The following is an 18191-nucleotide window of genomic DNA, read 5'->3' on the forward strand; positions in this document are numbered from 1 at the left end:
AGATGTTGTGTCCGCCGAATACTAAAAAATAAATATTAAAATTCTCTCTCTCCCTCTCTCACTCTCTCTTAAAAAAAAAAAGAAAATATTGTGCCCATCTTTTAAATATATATATATATATATATATATGTAAAATCTTTTTTAAAAAGCATACTACAGGGACACAGCCACATCAATGTTTACAGCAGCACAATTCACAATAGCTAAACTGTGAAACCAACCTCAATGTCCTTCAGTAGATGAATACATAAAAAAAATGTGGCATATACACAATGGAATATTACTCAGCAATAAGGGAATAAAATCATGATATTTGCAGGTAAGTGGATGGAGTTGGAGAAGATAATGCTAAATGAAGTTAGCCAATCCTAAAAAAAAAAAAAAAAAAAAATGCTAAAAGCAATAAGGGAGTAAAATCATGGTATCTGCAGGTAAATGGATGGTGTTGGAGAAGATAATGCTAAGTGAAGTTAGCCAATCCCCAAAAAACAAATGCCAAATGTTTTCTCTGATATAAGGAGGCTGATTCACAGCGGGGTAGGAAAGGGGTGCAAGGGAAGAATAGATGAACTCTAGATAGGGCAGAGGGGTGGGAGGTTACAAATGATGTTGGAATGTGATGGACATCATTATCCAAAGTACATGTATGAAGACACGAATGGTGTGAATATACTTTGTATACAATCAGGAAAAATTGTTGCTCTATATGTAATGCATTCTGCTGAAAGATATAAAAATTAATAAAAAAAAAAAGATTTAACTCCCTAGCAAAAAATGAAAAACTTATCAGCCCACAATTTTTCCTTTTTGCCTTGAGAACTTTATTAATTATCACTGACCTTTCTCCAGCCCATACTATTTTAAAACACAGTTCAGAAGCAAACTATAATGATCAGGGAAGTAGACATTAAAGAAATCTGTAGGAATTAAGTCCACAGACACCAGAGAATGAGAGAATTAGGAGACTGAAGAGACTTTTAAAAATTATTAATGAATATGTTTTAATATATAATGTGCATGTAATAGAAAATATAAAATCTTGAAAAGAAATAAAGTTAAAACCAAAACATAATTCTGAGGCATAGTCAAGAGTATAATTAAAGGACTTCAGTGTGTTAGTCTGTTCTACTTCTTAAGTTGGATGATAGGATCCATGGGTTTGGGTCAGATTTTACATATCTAATAATGCTTTATGTGTTCTTTTATATTATGGAGTATCTCCTAATAATAGTAAACTTAAAAGAGGACTCAATTGTTTCATGGAACAAAAATTCTCTTCGTACCTCTAAGTGGAGACTTAAGATAGCAATGAGACATGTGATTAATAAGCAAGATGAAATCCCACCTCCATATGTGAAGATATCAAGAGATGAAGTTCCTATCTAATCCATAGATGCCATAGAAACTGTTCATGTTTGTCCTTTGTTTGGGTCAATCTGAGGTTTTTGCCCACCATATGTTGTCTCCCTCCTGGACCAAGCAGACTTTCCTAAATAAAATCTTGCCTATGCCTTAAAAAAAAAAAAAAAAAAAGTCTCTTCCATCCCAGTTCTCCATCTCTCCATGCCCCTTCCCTGAGGCAGCCACTGTTCCCATTTCTTATGGTCCTTCCAGAGATATCCTATGCAGACAAGTGGTGGGTGTGCACACATATGTACACAGAAGACAGGAAAAAATAAACTGATTTCCCAACTGTGCCTCATCAAAATCAGGCATGTATGGTGGAATCAAAGTTCAGCTAGGAAACTGTCCTAGTCCTTTTTTCTATAAGTGAAATGCCCGACTGTTGTAGAGGTGGAAGCTGAGAGAATTTTACTGGCTGGATACAGGAACAGTGCCTTGCCTAGTCACAGTCTCACATACTAGTTGTCCAGAGCCGAGCCCTAGCACTCCTCCACTCTAAAAGACACCAGAGTCAATGCTGTGCCCCAGTGTCCCTTTGTCTGGCTTCAAAAGTTCTACACTGCCCATCTCGGATCATTCATTTTCTTATTATAATGATCTAGGTAAGTTTCCATAGCAATGTCTTATTCAGAACACTTACATCTGTCTAGCAATATACAACACAGGCACACAGGGCACACTGCACATTCTGCTATGTAAAAGAATTTCAATTTTGAAAGTCATGTTTTCAACAGCACCTGCTTTGGGCAAGGACTGGCTAAAATCAGGATTGTGGTTAGAGGATTCCTTTCTTAATGCAAGAAGAGATCTCAAAATACTTTGAAGAATAAACCTATATATCAAGGAAGTACACCAAGACAAATTTCATAATTCTTAAAAAAAAATACTAAGTGTCTATCCTATGCCAACATCAGAAGTCAACATACAGATGAATATAATACCCTTGAGAAACTAATAATCTAAATAAGAAGACATGTAGAAATGATAATTCATGTATATAGTAAAGGTGTTACTAAAGAAAGGAGAAGGGTAATTATTCTGAGACAGGTTTCCCAGAAAGGCAGCATCTAACTGGATCCAAAGCATCAGTAAGAGCAAAGCAATGAAGACGATGAAAACCTTTACAGATACACAAGTATGTCTCACCAAAATTTCTGAGCTCCAAATGAATGAAAACTGTTAAACAGTACACAAGGTACCCTGAAACTTTGCTATCACATTCAGTATCTTAAAGTCTGATTTACAGTAAAAATTCTGTATCTTAAATTCTGTCTAAAGGGATTTAGTTACTTTTAAAATATGCAACAGTAGTTTCACCTATAAAGCTTATATTCATGGAAGTACAGATACTCTACTGCTAAAACATGTATGGTTCACCTGGATAAGGTCTAAATGGCTTGGCTTTTCAAAAGAATCACTGGCTTTTTGTTTGCCAAATTTTTATAACACAAGCTTTTCATTTCCTAATACAAGTGACTACAGTGTGTTCCTGGATGGCTGTCATATTACTTTTACAATCCAGTTTATGGCTACTGTATTTCAGAACAAAATGGTAATAATCTGACAAAACCAAAACATTATCAAAGTTTTTGAACATTTCAGAATGACTTGAGATGTCAGTTTGTCATTACTCCTTCCTATACCCAGTTTCTCTGTTTTTATGAATACAAGGCAAAAGAAAAAGGTCCATGTACATACTCTTCTTGGCAGACCTTTGGTTCCACCTGTATCTAACGCCTTTGTCAATTTCATCCATACTTGTCTTACATACTATTGTCCCTTGAAAGTTTTATGAAGAAGCTGATTCAACAGATGGGTAACTAGCCTGCCCAACATATGTCTAAGGAAAAACAGTTCTTAAACAAGAAAATATTGAGTACCTCTCATTCCCTTTCAGGGCTGAGAACACTGAGACTACCAGGGGAAAACAATCTTTTAACTTTGCTACAAAAAGATCCTGGACTGAGATGATCTATAATTAACAAGGTGACCAAAGGAGGAAAAGACAGTTCAAATGCTAAAATCTATACCTCAAGATAAAATATACAGTTGCATATTTTATCTTGAGGTATAGCAGAGAACTAAAATATAGACAGGAGAAAAAATCCAAGTCTGTTTAACTGGGAGTTATTTCATCAAAGACAGATGGGAAACATTCAGATAAGCATACTCTCTTGTTTAGAACACAAAGCTCAACAGATTTGTGGAAGGAAAAGGAAAAGGAAAGGCAACCTGAAATACATAGCATATATGAACAGAAAACTTCAATAAGTGACTCATAATGGCTGTATATGTAAACCAGAAAGAACAAAATGATGGCAGTATCCTTCCTGTCTGCTCCTTCCCCGTCCATAAGACTTAACTTGACAGTATCTGATCCTGTCTTTGACTGATGCCTATCTGGGTCTGAAAACATACTACTTAAGTGATCCCCAAGGAGAACAGGGAGATAGATCAATTCTGCCAGAAACAAGAGTCTTCTTCTCCTTTAAGTGAGGCCAGTGGATGAGGAAGAGGTCCCCAAATGCCACTTGTACAAATCTTTTAGCTCTGAAACAGGAAAACACTACAGATTATATTTTAGTAGAATTCTAAAAATAAAGAGAACATTCCCTATTTTTAGATATCTGACTTACAAGCCTAAAAACACTAAAAGTAAGAAAACATTAAAAACTAACTGGAATTTTTAAGTGTTTTAAGAGATACTTGATTTGGAAAACTATTTTTAGAGATAGAATTTCAAAAATCTTGCATTTTTTCTGTTGACTGCTTCTTTTTTTAAACTTCCCCATCTTCAAATTTTGTTCCCAACCCTATGTTTTATCAACAGCATGTCCAGAGATGCTATATAAAAATATAAATATAAAAGTTATCACACAAAAGAAAAAGAACAGTTAAGGAAAAATTTAAAAGGTGCTTTCACAAACACATAGAGTATAAATTAGTCATTAAAGACTGTAATGCCAAAAAAGACAGTAATGTATAAAACAACAAAAGCAATTTAATTATCTTTCATTAAAAGCAGTGTCACCAGCAAAAATAAAATGATTAAAGAAGACAAATAGTTTTTCTTTTCTCAAATAGATCTCCCCATTGAAGAGTCTAAAGATCAGTAAGCATGTAATTCAAAGCTATGTTTGAATAACTAGAATTTGCAGTTAGAGAAAAGATAGGGTTGTTTTAGCAATAAAAACCTGAAAATGTGTGCATTTTCTAGATCATTTATGTTTTATCTTTCTCCAATCCTAGTACAAATATGCCCAGCTTTTTTTTTTTAAGAAGCCCGTAGCAAATGAGGTTTTCAGGAAATAAGGAAATTACCTGACTGTACAGCCATCATCAACATCTCAGGTTCCAGCAGAGTCATTCCGGAGTCTCCTCAGAAACAGCAGTCCACAAATATAATGAAGAAAATCAAAGTCATACAAAAAGGATGTTGTCTTCAGAGGCTATAAAAGGCTTTCACAAATTCAATCTCATGCCGGTGCTCAAACCAAACTGTGAGAGCTCATTCCTTCTCGGGCAGTTAACAATTTACCACCCTCCAGGCAAGTCAAGATGGCACAGAGTTGAGTTACCGCTGACTGAGACCAACACGCTCCTCTAAAGACAAGTGTGGTTAAGAGCAGTGAGTGAGCTCCTCCCCTTCCATTTGTCTCTAGTGGGAGGGGAAAGACATACAGAAAGACTTTCAGAAAACTGCTTTCACTCTCTCTTTTTAATATGAGGAGGTGGGTTTGTTTCAGAACCTTGCTATATGGGACTTGGGAGTTAATGCAGTTTAAGGCCACAGATTAACAGAACCCAAACAATTCAATCTCATGAAAGAAATGGTGACATACTGATCCATTGATGGGAGGTGAGGAGAGGAATTAGACACATATTAAACATATACAAATAAATATGTAAACTAAGTACATTTTCTGGAAGAGAATCCTAACAGTCTTTTCATCTGTGATATTTATAGATAACAGGCTAAGGAAGTTGAATATTTAACTACAGAAGCTGAACTATTTCTCCACCTCCACTCCAATTAAAATATCTGTTTCAAAAAGTCATCAGAATACATTCCGGAGCTGTAATCTGTTGCTCAGATCTGCCAGTCCTCTAAAAGAGCCCCTTACTTGCACCCATGTGAGACATGCTATCTGTGGACAGACAGCTTACTGATGCTGACTTTCTTAAAATACTTAATGTTCATGTTGGATATAGAACAAATAGAAAGGCAGCTTCAATGTATGAGAATTTCCCTTCCCTGATAATGAAACTTCAGTCCTTCTTCCACTATCACAGAACAGTTCTTCTGAATAAAAACAAACATGGGTATTTTATTGTCCAATGAAAACAAAACCCAAAATCCTTTTAAACTACATATACACAATTTTTTATTGTCCCAAAATTAAAAGCTCATTCATGCCCTTTGTGGTACTTTTTATTATCATAGTATTTCATTATAAATAATTGTATTAAGATGCCTTTTGGCAAATTCGAGGGACTTTTAAATAGCTGAAAGCTAGAAATCCATGTTTGGTCTGTTTGTCTAGAATTTCTCAATCTTTATGGTGAAGTACTAGCCAATATCTTGAAAGCCTACTGCTGTAACCTCAATACAGCAAATACTTTAAAGCTTACATAGTCAAACAAATGATAAATGAAAGCATTAGGAGACCTTAAAAGAGAACAGTCTCTAAGTGAGTGAGAGCAATATTCTTAGAAAAGAGAAAGCAACGCAGAGTTGGGGTGGGGAAGATTCTGTGGAAGAGAAAAACTTCCTTTCTTTCTCCAAGAACATGATGTTTAAAAGAAGAGCTCTATATAGAACTGTGGGAATGACTCAACTGGCAACAGAGCGGCAGCCAGTGTGGGCTGCATGCTGCTCTGAGAGGCAGCAGCATTCTCACTGGTCCCTTCTGGCACCCAAGCTCTCTGACTATCTTATGAAAAAATGGGTAAATTTCAACTCAGACTACAAGAGAGTCTGGTCAGAGGTTAACAACTGAAGGAGAAGCATCCCTAAAAGGTTGGGTCATTCCTGTCTCCCTCTGTGGGCTGTACAATTTGCTGTGTGAGTTTTTTTCAAAGACACAAGTTCTCACAGTTTTATCCTTAGAGAAAAATAAAGACAAATTATAAGATTTCTGCACAGAAAATGGTAGGAAGGGCATAGGGTTGCTTTCCTCCTGCCAAAACTCTTCTCTTTGGGGAGAAGAGTGCTTGCAATGTTCCAAGTGTCAATATCCAGCCCTATAGGAAATACTGACAGTTGTGGAATGGTAGAATGGTAGAAATAATAAAACAGCACATTTAAGGTGATTTCACTTTGCCACAGCAAGTCCACACCCATATGCACTTTAGGACAAAAGATCTAAAGAAAACCTATTTTTAAAATGGAAATCTAAAAAAGCAATCTTAAAAGAAGAGGAAATAAGAAGCAACAGATATTTGCCTCATTGCTCAGAATTTGCATTTACACTTACAAGCATTAGCAAAGCAACAGAATCATTGTGAAAACAGGCTTTAAAACAGGGTTCACTAGGCTGGAGCTGTGGGTCAGTGGTAGAGTGCTTACCTAGCATGTGTGAGGCACTGGATTTGATTCTCAGCACTACATACAAATACAAGAATAAAATAAAGGTCCATTAATAACTAAAATGTATATAATATTTTTTTTAAAAAAAAATGGGGTTCACAATTGTGAAGTCTGAATCTCTATGGTTCAAAACAGCTTCGGTTCCACTATTTTTGGTGCAAACTGGTCACATTTCCAAAAAACAGAACTAAACTTTAATAAGGTCTCTGTACAAAAGAACATGATTTTCAAACTAACAGCACGAAGGGAATGAAGGATAATGATCTTAATTTCCAATAAAATAAGAGTTTTGCATCTAATCATAACTCTCTAGCTAATCAACACAACTTTAAGATGATCTACAGCCTCTATTAGGAACATAATATAGTAAGATATCAGTAGAGTTTTTAAATGTAGCAGTTTTTAACTGGCTATAAAGAAATGTTTTTAACAAGGTTATTAACCATAGCAATAATATAGCTTTGTGTTTAGCTTTTGCACCCTCAACCCACAGCAGCCCAAAGGCCTATAATGTTCATAATCAAGAGGAACCAGCCAAGTTTGTGTAATAGTTGATCTTCCACTGGATTTAAGGCTTTCAATACTCTCCTTAAAACTTCCCATTTTCTATTTATCATGAAAAATTATTTTAGTATAACAATATTGATATTCTTCCTTTAAAGAAAAATGCCATGAAACATATGAACTGACAGGCCACAAAACTTCAGCTAATTTTTTTTCACTTTTTAACATGCTAAATACACATTTAAGTTAAAAATTCTGTTTAATGGCCATTTATAAATTTAAGCACTATCACTGGTCAGTTTTGTATTACAAAATAACAGTATGTTATCTGCAGTGTAAGTATAGCACATTGTCAAATTCTTTTCCTTAAAGTGCATAGTAAATGTACAGATAGTCACAGGATACTGTTTTATAATGTATTACATTTCTAATCTATTATTCCTAACCTGTTATACATGTTTGCTGAGAGAAAAGAAGTAAATTTTTCTAATTATCTGTAAAATTATGCTAACTTCTACAAATAGGTATTTTAAATAAAAATTTTTTAAAAAGAAAAAAAAAACCAACTTCCCATTTCCTAAATTTTCTTGAAAATCCCAGTTTCCTACCTCACTAACATTTCCACCAGAGTCCCAGATGGCTCCTCTTTCTCTCTCTGCCCCTCTCAGGGCCACTGCTTACATTTTTGTGTGTATGGTACTAGGGATCCAATCCAGGGCACTTAACCACTGAGCTACATCCCCAGTACTTTTTATTTATTATCTTGAGACAAGGTCTCACTAAACTGCTGAGGCTGGCCTCAAACTTGAGGCATCTTTGGGTGCATGGCACTCACCTATAACCCCAGACTCAGAAGGTTGAGGCAGGAGGATCATGAGTTCAAAGCCAGACTCAGCAATTTAGCAAGGCCCTAAGCTCAGGGAGAACCTGTCTCTAAATAAAATACAAAAAAGGGTTGGGGATGTGGCTCAGTAGTTAAGTGCCTCTGGGTTCAACCCCTAGTAAAACAACAACAACAACAACAACAAAAACTTGAGGCATCTTTATTTTGTTATCTAAAAGATCCACACGTCACCTGCCTTCTAGAAGCCTAAGACCCTGTGGCTCCAGAGTTAGCCCAAATACCCTTGAAGAGCACCCCAAAGAAATAAGCTTGATCACTATGCCATCATCAAGCTCCCCCAATCACTGAGCTGGCCATGCAGATGGTAGAAGCAAATACACTTATGTTCACTGTGGATGTCAAGGCCAACAAGCACCAGATTAAAAGATCTGTAAAGAAGCTAGCTCCATGAAACTGATGTAGCCAAGGTCAACACCCTGATCAGGCCTGACAGAGAGAGAGCAGCATAGTTAAACAGCTCCTGATTATGATACTTTGGATGTTGCCAACAAAACTGGGATCATCTAAACAGAATACAGCTGGCTAATTTGAAACATGTAATGTTTTTACCTCTAAAAAATCTAATTATCATACTGAAATTACAAAGGTTCCAACCAGTTAAGACTTTACCCCAGATACCTGGTGTTAAGCAAAGTGAAACATCCAAAAGATAACATGACCCAGCACAGGGAAGTCGCTCCAGGTCCTGGGCAGCTTCCCTAACCTGTGTAGCTTACTACTACTGAGAAGCCTAGTTGAGAGCTGCAAACTTGGGAGAATCACACACAACCATAGGTATGTTATTATTTGGCCTTAGGATAGAAGGCTATATTTTCAGCTCACTTTATAAGGTATAGTAAATGTTGAGGGCTCCAATAACCATAAATATGAACAGCTGTCTCATTCATACTGTACGCCTGCAATACTGTCACTATGCACAATGTCAACACCAGTGGAGCAGCACAAAGACAAGGATGACTCAGACTAACACTGTTCCTGACCTCAAGACCCCTAGAGTGAAATCTAGGATAAAAAATCCTTAATCAACAATTTTAAAAAAGGAAAAAGAGAAATGCTAAATTAGCATACAAACCAAACCATGAGCTGAACAAATGTAAAAGAAACAGCAACTGATTCTAACAAGAAACTTGGATTGCTTCTTACAGGAAGAATGATATGAGCTAGCTCTTAAAAAAATAAAGGCATCATTGGGGCTAGGGATGTGGCTCAAGTGGTAGCGCGCTCGCCTGGCATGCGTGCGGCCCGGGTTTGATCCTCAGCACCACATACAAACAAAGATGTTGTGTCCACCGAAAACTAAAAAATAAGTATCAAAAAATTCTCTCTCTCAGAGAACTCAAATTACTAACATACGGGATGAAAAAGGCAATATCACAACAGATGCTACAGAAATACAGAAGACAATTAGAAATTATTTTGAAAACCTATATTCCAATAAAATAGAAGATAGTGAAGACATCGATAAATTTCTTAAGACATATGATTTGCCCAGACTGAGTCAGGAGGATACACACAATTTGAACAGACCAATATCAATGGATGAAATTGAAGAAGCAATCAAGAGACTACCCACCAAGAAAAGCCCGGGACCGGATGGGTATACAGCGGAGTTTTACAAAACTTTTAAAGAAGAATTAATACCAATACTTTTCAAGTTATTTCAGGAAATAGAAAAAGAGGGAGCTCTTCCAAATTCATTCTATGAGGCCAACATCACGTTGATTCCGAAACTAGACAAAGACACCTCAAAGAAAGAAAACTACAGACCAATATCCCTGATGAACCTAGATGCAAAAATCCTCAATAAAATTCTGGCGAATCGGATACAAAGGCACATCAAAAAAATTGTGCACCATGATCAAGTAGGATTCATTCCTGGGATGCAAGGATGGTTCAATATACGGAAATCAATAAATGTTATTCACCACATCAATAGACTTAAAGATAAGAACCATATGATCATCTCGATAGACGCAGAAAAAGCATTCGACAAAGTACAGCATCCCTTTATGTTCAAAACATTAGAAAAACTAGGGATAACAGGAAATTACCTTGACATTGTAAAAGCTATCTATGCTAAGCCTCAGGCTAGCATCATTCTGAATGGAGAAAAATTGAAGGCATTCCCTCTAAAATCTGGAACAAGACAGGGATGCCCTCTATCACCACTTCTATTCAATATAGTTCTCGAAACACTGGCCAGAGCAATTAGACAGACGAAAGAAATTAAAGGCATAAAAATTGGAAAAGAAGAACTTAAATTATCACTATTTGCGGATGACATGATTTTATACCTAGAAGACCCAAAAGGGTCTACAAAAAAACTACTAGAACTAATAAATGAATTCAGCAAAGTAGCAGGATATAAAATCAACACGCATAAATCAAAGGCATTCCTGTATATCAGCAACAAAACTTCTGAAATGGAAATGAGGAAAACCACTCCATTCACAATATCCTCAAAAAAAATAAAATACTTGGGAATCAACCTAACAAAAGAGGTGAAAGATTTATACAATGAAAACTACAGAACCCTAAAGAGAGAAGTAGAAGAAGATCTTAGAAGATGGAAAAATATACCCTGTTCATGGATAGGCAGAACTAACATCATCAAAATGGCGATATTACCCAAAGTTCTATATAGGTTTAATGCAATGCCAATCAAAATCCCAAAGGCATTGCTTGTAGAAATAGATAAAGCAATCATGAAATTCATATGGAAAAATAAAAGACCCAGAATAGCCAAAGCAATTCTAAGCAGGAAGTGCGAATCAGGCGGTATAGCGATACCGGATTTCAAACTATATTACAGAGCAATAGTAACAAAGACAGCATGGTACTGGTACCAAAACAGGCGGGTGGACCAATGGTACAGAATAGAGGACACAGAGACCAATCCACAAAGTTACAACTATCTTATATTTGATAAAGGGGCTAAAACCATGCAATGGAGGAAGGATAGCATCTTCAACAAATGGTGTTGGGAAAACTGGAAATCCATATGCAACAAAATGAAACTGAACCCCCTCCTCTCACCATGCACAAAAGTTAACTCAAAATGGATCAAAGACCTTGATATCAAATCAGAGACTCTGCGTCTGATAGAAGAAAAAGTTGGCTACGATCTACAAATAGTGGGGTCGGGCTCCAAATTCCTTAATAGGACACCCATAGCACAAGAGTTAATAGCAAGAATCAACAAATGGGACTTACTTAAACTAAAAAGTTTTTTCACAGCAAGAGAAACAATAAGAGAAGTAAATAGGGAGCCTACATCATGGGAACAAATATTTACTCCTCACACGTCAGATAGAGCCCTAATATCCAGAATATACAAAGAACTCAAAAAATTAGACAATAAGATAACAAATAACCCAATCAACAAATGGGCCAAGGACCTGAACAGACACTTCTCAGAGGAGGACATACAATCAATCAACAAGTACATGAAAAAATGCTCATCATCTCTAGCAGTCAGAGAAATGCAAATCAAAACCACCCTAAGATACCATCTCACTTCAGTAAGATTGGCAGCCATTATGAAATCAAACAACAAGTGCTGGCGAGGATGTGGGGAAAAGGGTTCTCTTGTACATTGCTGGTGGGGCTGCAAATTGGTGCGGCCAATTTGGAAAGCAGTATGGAGATCCCTGGGAAAGCTGGGAATGGAACCACCATTTGACCCAGCTATTGCCCTTCTCGGACTATTCCCTGAAGACCTTAAAAGAGCATATTACAGGGATACTGCCACATCGATGTTCATAGCAGCACAATTTACAATAGCTAGATTGTGGAACCAACCCAGATGCCCTTCAATGGATGAATGGATTAAAAAAATGTGGCATCTATACACCATGGAGTATTACGCAGCACTAAAAAATGACAAAATCTTGGAATTTGCAGGGAAATGGATGGCACTAGAGCAGATTATGCTTAGTGAAGCTAGCCAATCCCTAAAAAACAAATACCAAATGTCTTCTTTGATATAATGAGAGCAACTAAGAATAAAGCAGGGAGGAAGAGCAGGAAGAAAAGATTAACATTAAACAGAGACATGAGGTGGGAGGGAAAGGGAGAGAAAAGGGGAATTGCATGGAAACGGAGGGAGACCCTCATTGTTATACTAAATTACATATAAGAGGTTGTAAGTGGAATGGGAAAATAAACAAGGTGAGAAATGAATTACAATAGAAGGGGTAGAGAGAGAAGATGGGAGGGGAGGGGAGGGGGGATAGTAGAGGATAGGAAAGGTAGCAGAATACAACAGTTACTAGTATGGTATTATGTAAAAATGTGGATGTGTAACCCATGTGATTCTGCAATCTGTACTTGGGGTAAAAAAGGGAGTTCATAACTCACTTGAAGCTAATGTATGCTAATGTATGAAATATGATATGTCAAGAGCTTTGTAGGGTTTTGAACAACCAATAAAAAAAAATAAAAAAATAAAAAAAAAATTCTCTCTCTCGCTCTCTCTCTCTCTCGCTCGCTTTAAAAAAAAATAAAAAATAAAGACATCAGAGTTTATCCAGTTCTTTTTTAATTTCTATTAACCATAAAATAAAGTCAAAGGAACCAGTCTTGACTTGATCCAGCATCTTATCCAGAGTACTGAGCATGAGGAACATGTAAGAAACTCTTGTACAAATTCCTGGCAAGTGCTTCCTGGTCTGTAACTAGAATAATAAAATAATAAGAAAATGAACTGCGTGGTAAAATATGAAATATCCAGTGGCCACAAACATTTGGGGAAAGGTTCCTCCTCTCTAGTAACTAAACAAATACAAACTGAAATGGGGGTTAAAAAAAAAAAAGCATGAGAAAATCCAGCAACACAAAGCTGACCTTCTGACACAGTAACAATTAGCTCTACAACAGCATCCTATAGTAGACCCACTTCAGACAGAGTATGCTCTCAAATTTGTTACACTTCCTAATACTCTCTGTAATGTAATAAATGACTTATTTTCTTACTTCCACTGCTTGTCTGGCCTCTTTGGATATTTGAGGTTGTTGATGGTGGACCTTTATAATATTTATTTTATATGCAATGCTGAGAATTGAACCCAGTGCCTTACACATGTTGGCAAGTGCTCTACCACCGAGCCACAACCCAAGCCCCTTATTGTGCTTTTTTTAAATTGTGTTTTGTATTACTGTGCTTTTTTTAAAGCAATTACCAAAGTCTGTAACTATGAATTGGCTTATATAACCCTTTTTTCAATCTTTTTCTGTCACAGAACAATAAATTCTATGACAAAATTCTCTAGATGAGAATTCTTGCTCATTACTAGTACTAACACATAGTATTCGATACTTATACTAATACTTAGTATTCAACTGAAATCCCTAGTCACTGAATAAATTTTCAACATAAAAATGGTGAAAACCTTGAAGTCAGTGTCTCTACTTCTTAAGAAATAGCCTAAAATGTAGAAAAGGCTTTAAAAGATATTCATCCAAACATTAATGTGTAACAAATAGAAAAATGGTACAAATGTCCAGTGGGGGAAAGATTAATTAAATGATGGCACAGAATAGAATGTTACACACCCTTTGAAAAGGCTACTTATAAAAATATTTCAATGATACAAGAAAAGTGTTACGCTACAAATACTAAGTGAAAGAAACAGGACACATAATTGAGTCCATGATATAGGAGGAATAAGTATGTCCTCCCCACTTCACTCCCATTCTCCCCTGCTTTCTTTCTGGCCTATCTTCCCAACCAACCCAGTGCTGGAGACAACAGACTCAGAGAAATTGTATCCGCTACCCTTTTCAGAAAAATACATGGGTCTAGCAACAATACAAAGGAGAATTTTTAAAAGGTAACATTTTCAACAATATATAAATATATGAAACATCTAAATATAAATGGAAAAGTAAATTCTTCCTAAATTAGATTACAGATTTAATGCAATTCCAATCAAAATCCCACAGTGATTTTAAAATTCATACGGAAATACAAAGAAAAAAACTCTTGGGGAAAAGAAGGAGTTATTTTCCCCATATAACAGGGCTTAATACAGTTATCATAACTAAAACTATAAAGTTATTGCTGAGCATAGTGGTATACACCTGTAATACCAGCAACTTGGGAGGCTAAGAAAGGATGATCACAAGTTCAAGGGCAGTATACAGCAATTCACAACACAACCCTTAGCAATTTACCAAGATCCCATCTCAAAAAAAGAAAAAAGAAAAAAAAAAAAGGACTGGTGATGTACATCAGTGGTCAAGAGCCTATGGGTTCAATTCCAAATACAAAAAAAAAAAAAAAAAACCCTGAGAGATATTAGTGCAGGCAAAGACAAACAGATCAACAGAAGCAATCAGCAAGTTCAAAACCACATCCACCCAAAGATAAGTCCTTACTATGTAAAAGGTTACTCTGCTGATCAGTGGAGAAAGAAGAGTAATTTCAAAAACTGGAAATTCGTTTGGAGAAAATAAATTATATTGAGCCCTGTCTCAATCCATACAAAGCATTATTTCCAGAAACCCAAAATACAAAATTAACTAATTATAAAAGACTTGATTACATATATGTTTCATCCAAAGATCCCACAAAGAGGGTAGGGGATGTAACTCAGTGACAGAGTGCTTGATTGTCACAAGCAAGGCCCTGGTTCAATCTCTGGCACAACCCAAAAAATAAATAATACATACACATACGACAAAAAAAAAAGATAAAGAAAAACAAGCAAGGGAAAAGATATCTGTGACACATTTAACTAACAAACTAATATTCATACTATTTTTTAAAACTCCTTTTATTCAATAAGAAAAAAATGACCTTAGAAAAAAATGGGCAATAGATTTAACTTACCACTTTACAAAAGGAAATCCATATGTTTGATAAGAAAATACTCAACCTCACTAGAAAAAGTAAAAATCAAGAATGTGATAAGAGATCTTTATATAGCCAGCAGAGTGAAAAACTTCAAAAAAGCCTCACCAATTCCAAATGTTGGAAGGATATAGGGCAGTTAAATTTTCATATGTTACTAGAAAGTATGTGAACTGGTATAATCACCTAGTAATGATATATAAAACAGAAACTTCTAAGTCCTGGGTACGTGTGCACATACACGAGGAAAGATGAAGGAGATTCACAACAACACTGGACTAATAGCCTAAAAGTAAAACAACCTAAATATGTACCCGCAGAATGGAATTTTTAAATTATGGGATAGTTATCCAGGAAAGCATTCCCTATAAAGCAATGAAGATGGATAGATCACAGTTATATACAAGATGAATAAATACCGCCTATATTGAACTAAAGAGAAATACAGAACTGTTCCATTCATATAAATTTCAACTAACCTATACTGTTTAGGAATGAATATAAAGTTGGTAAAAGAAATCATTTTCCATTATGATACATTTATTAACGAGGGGCCAGAACTCCTTGACCTGGAGCCAACGGGCCGGATCATCAAAGGGAAGGTTTTTCCAGGCTTCTCTAAGCCCAGGCTGAACAGGATCTTCAGGCAGACCAAATATATCTTTTAGACCTAAGTGTTCAGCTTCAAAGAAGACAGAAGAGTCAAAACTAAACAAAACAAAACAAAAACCACACACACCTTGAAACTTCTTACCAACTTCTAACTCCACCCTCTCAACACAACAGTGTGGCATACCCATTCAAGAAAAAGTCTGTTCTTCAACTCCAGGGTCCACCCTGTTCTACACCACCACATTTTCCAGGGTTACAATCTTCTCAGAGATTTTTCATGTCTGTTTCTACCGAACCATTTTACAAATGACCACACAAAGACTGAGTGTAAAATAAATAATGATTTTCTCACAAGCATATTCAGTCTTTCTCCCCCTGGGCTGAATGCTAACAAGACAAAATTTAGGAGGCAGGTATAGAAAGATAGCAAAGGGTTAGCACTGAAAAGGTAGTGGCTAGAAAGGTAGAGTGAAAAAAGCTACAGAAAAGGTAATGTCACAGTTGTCAATGGAGGAAGCTTGTTTTAAGTCTGAGGGAGTGGCCAACCATGTCAAATGCTGCAGAGAGGTCAAGCAGGATAAAGACCACAGAGTACCTACTCCAACTGCAACAAAAAGAATGCTAATGAATGGCAGCGGCAGTTTTTTAGAATAGGCAGTGACAGAAACCACAACAGTGAAGTCTGGGATATGAGAAAGCAGAGGGAGAGACTTTTAATTTTTAATTTATATGCTAAGGGGAAAGTTCGGAGAGAAGGGTGAGGATACCCCAATACCTCAGCTCAAAACCAGTATCTGCCATCTTCTCCACTGAGATGACTCCACTGACACCAATTTTCTCCACTTCCTGTCCAAATAGTAGGGAACTGTTTGCCATCATTGCCTTCATTGTCATTCCTCCCACCCCAAAGGAATCTTGGTCCCAACTGCTGCCCAGGGAAAAGACAATACTTTAGAACCTACCTTTACATCTCTATGGGAACTCAGCTCTATCAGTTAACTTTTTTCTTTGTCTCTACTCTTTCCCTGACTCTTTCTTCTTAAGATTACAGTAAGTAATAGAAAACACTTTTAAAGAAATGAAGCAAGATATTTCAGCCTTAGGAGGGAAAAAACATACAAAGTTCTAAGTAGTGGGGGCAGAGGAGGAATAAAACTTTTGACATTTGACAGCTCTCATGGCAGTGGTCAATACTTAAAAATATGTTGCCTAAACTTTGGATAAGCAGAGGGGAGGGAGGGGAAGGGTGGCGGTAGTGGGAAAAGAAAGATGGTAGAATGAGATGGACATCATTACCCTAGCTATATGAATAGTATGACTCTATATATAACTAGAGAAATGAAAACTTGAGCTCCAGTTGTATATACTATGAATCGAAATGCATTCTGCTGTAATATTCAAATTAGAACTAATTAATTAATTAATTAAAAAATGTTTAAGGAGCTAGATATGGTTAACCTGATTTAATGTTATGTAACATATACATGATTCAAAATATGACATATTAGTCTATTAATATGCACAATATTACATATTTCTCCATTAACATGTATAATATTTATGTTTTTATGGAACTATAAAAATAAATCTTATTTAAAATTAAAAAAAAGGATTACAGTAAGTTAGGAAGCTGCCATTTGGAGTGGAGGGGGTGAAAATTACAAACAAGAAAAGAACACACAAAAATCTCCCAGATGAGCTAGGGGTATAGATCAGTGGTAGAGCATTGGCCTAGCACTCATAGGCCCTGAATTTGATCCCCTGCACTGCATACATACATACACACAATCTCTTAGAATGTCTTCTGTTTCACAAACACTGCTGTTAACTATGGATATAAAAACAGTTCTTGCCTCTTGAGACAAAAAAGTAAACCATTCTTCTAGTCATTCAGTAATATTTACTGGGTGCCTACTCTGAGCCAAGAGTCAGGTATATATCAATTAATAAAATGAAGCTATTTCCTTCATGAAACAGACAATAAATAAAAGATGAATCATAAGTGCTTAAAAAAAAAAAAAGCAGGATAGAGAGTAATGGGGGTGCTATTTAAGAGAAGATAGTCAGGGAAGGCCTCCCTAAGGAAATGATGCTTGTGCCAGGATTTCAGTGAAGGTGCTGGTGCAGGGCATGTTTGATGTGTTCAAGAAACAGCAAGAAAGTCAGTGTAGCTAGAACAGAATAGGGTAAGCTAGAAAAAAGTGATAAGAAATGAGGTCAGAAAAGATACCAGGCCATGTCATCACAAGCCTCATGGGAAGGCACTGCAGGATTTGGGAGGAGTTTAACAATGATTTTGGTCTTCCCAAGCTCATTCACATGGC

The 18191-nt window shown here is 36.2% G+C and overlaps 1 protein-coding gene across 2 annotated transcripts in view; it reads right to left on the reverse strand.

Annotated features, from left to right (window-relative positions):
• Nucleotides 1–18191, reverse strand: part of Mrtfa (myocardin related transcription factor A) — a 113100-nt gene that overhangs the window by 94181 nt on the left and 728 nt on the right. Inside the window, exon 1 of one of the 2 annotated variants that reach the window (XM_076855201.2) lies at nucleotides 4726–5040. The exons of the other annotated variant lie outside the window; for it this stretch is intronic. Coding sequence (XP_076711316.2) covers nucleotides 4726–4771 — 46 coding nt within the window. The 5' untranslated portion in view covers nucleotides 4772–5040. Of the gene's footprint in view, nucleotides 1–4725; nucleotides 5041–18191 lie in introns of those variants that run through there. 2 annotated transcript variants of the gene reach the window in all.

Source organism: Callospermophilus lateralis, chromosome 4 (genome assembly GCF_048772815.1).
Source record: "Callospermophilus lateralis isolate mCalLat2 chromosome 4, mCalLat2.hap1, whole genome shotgun sequence".
NCBI lineage: Eukaryota > Metazoa > Chordata > Mammalia > Rodentia > Sciuridae > Callospermophilus > Callospermophilus lateralis.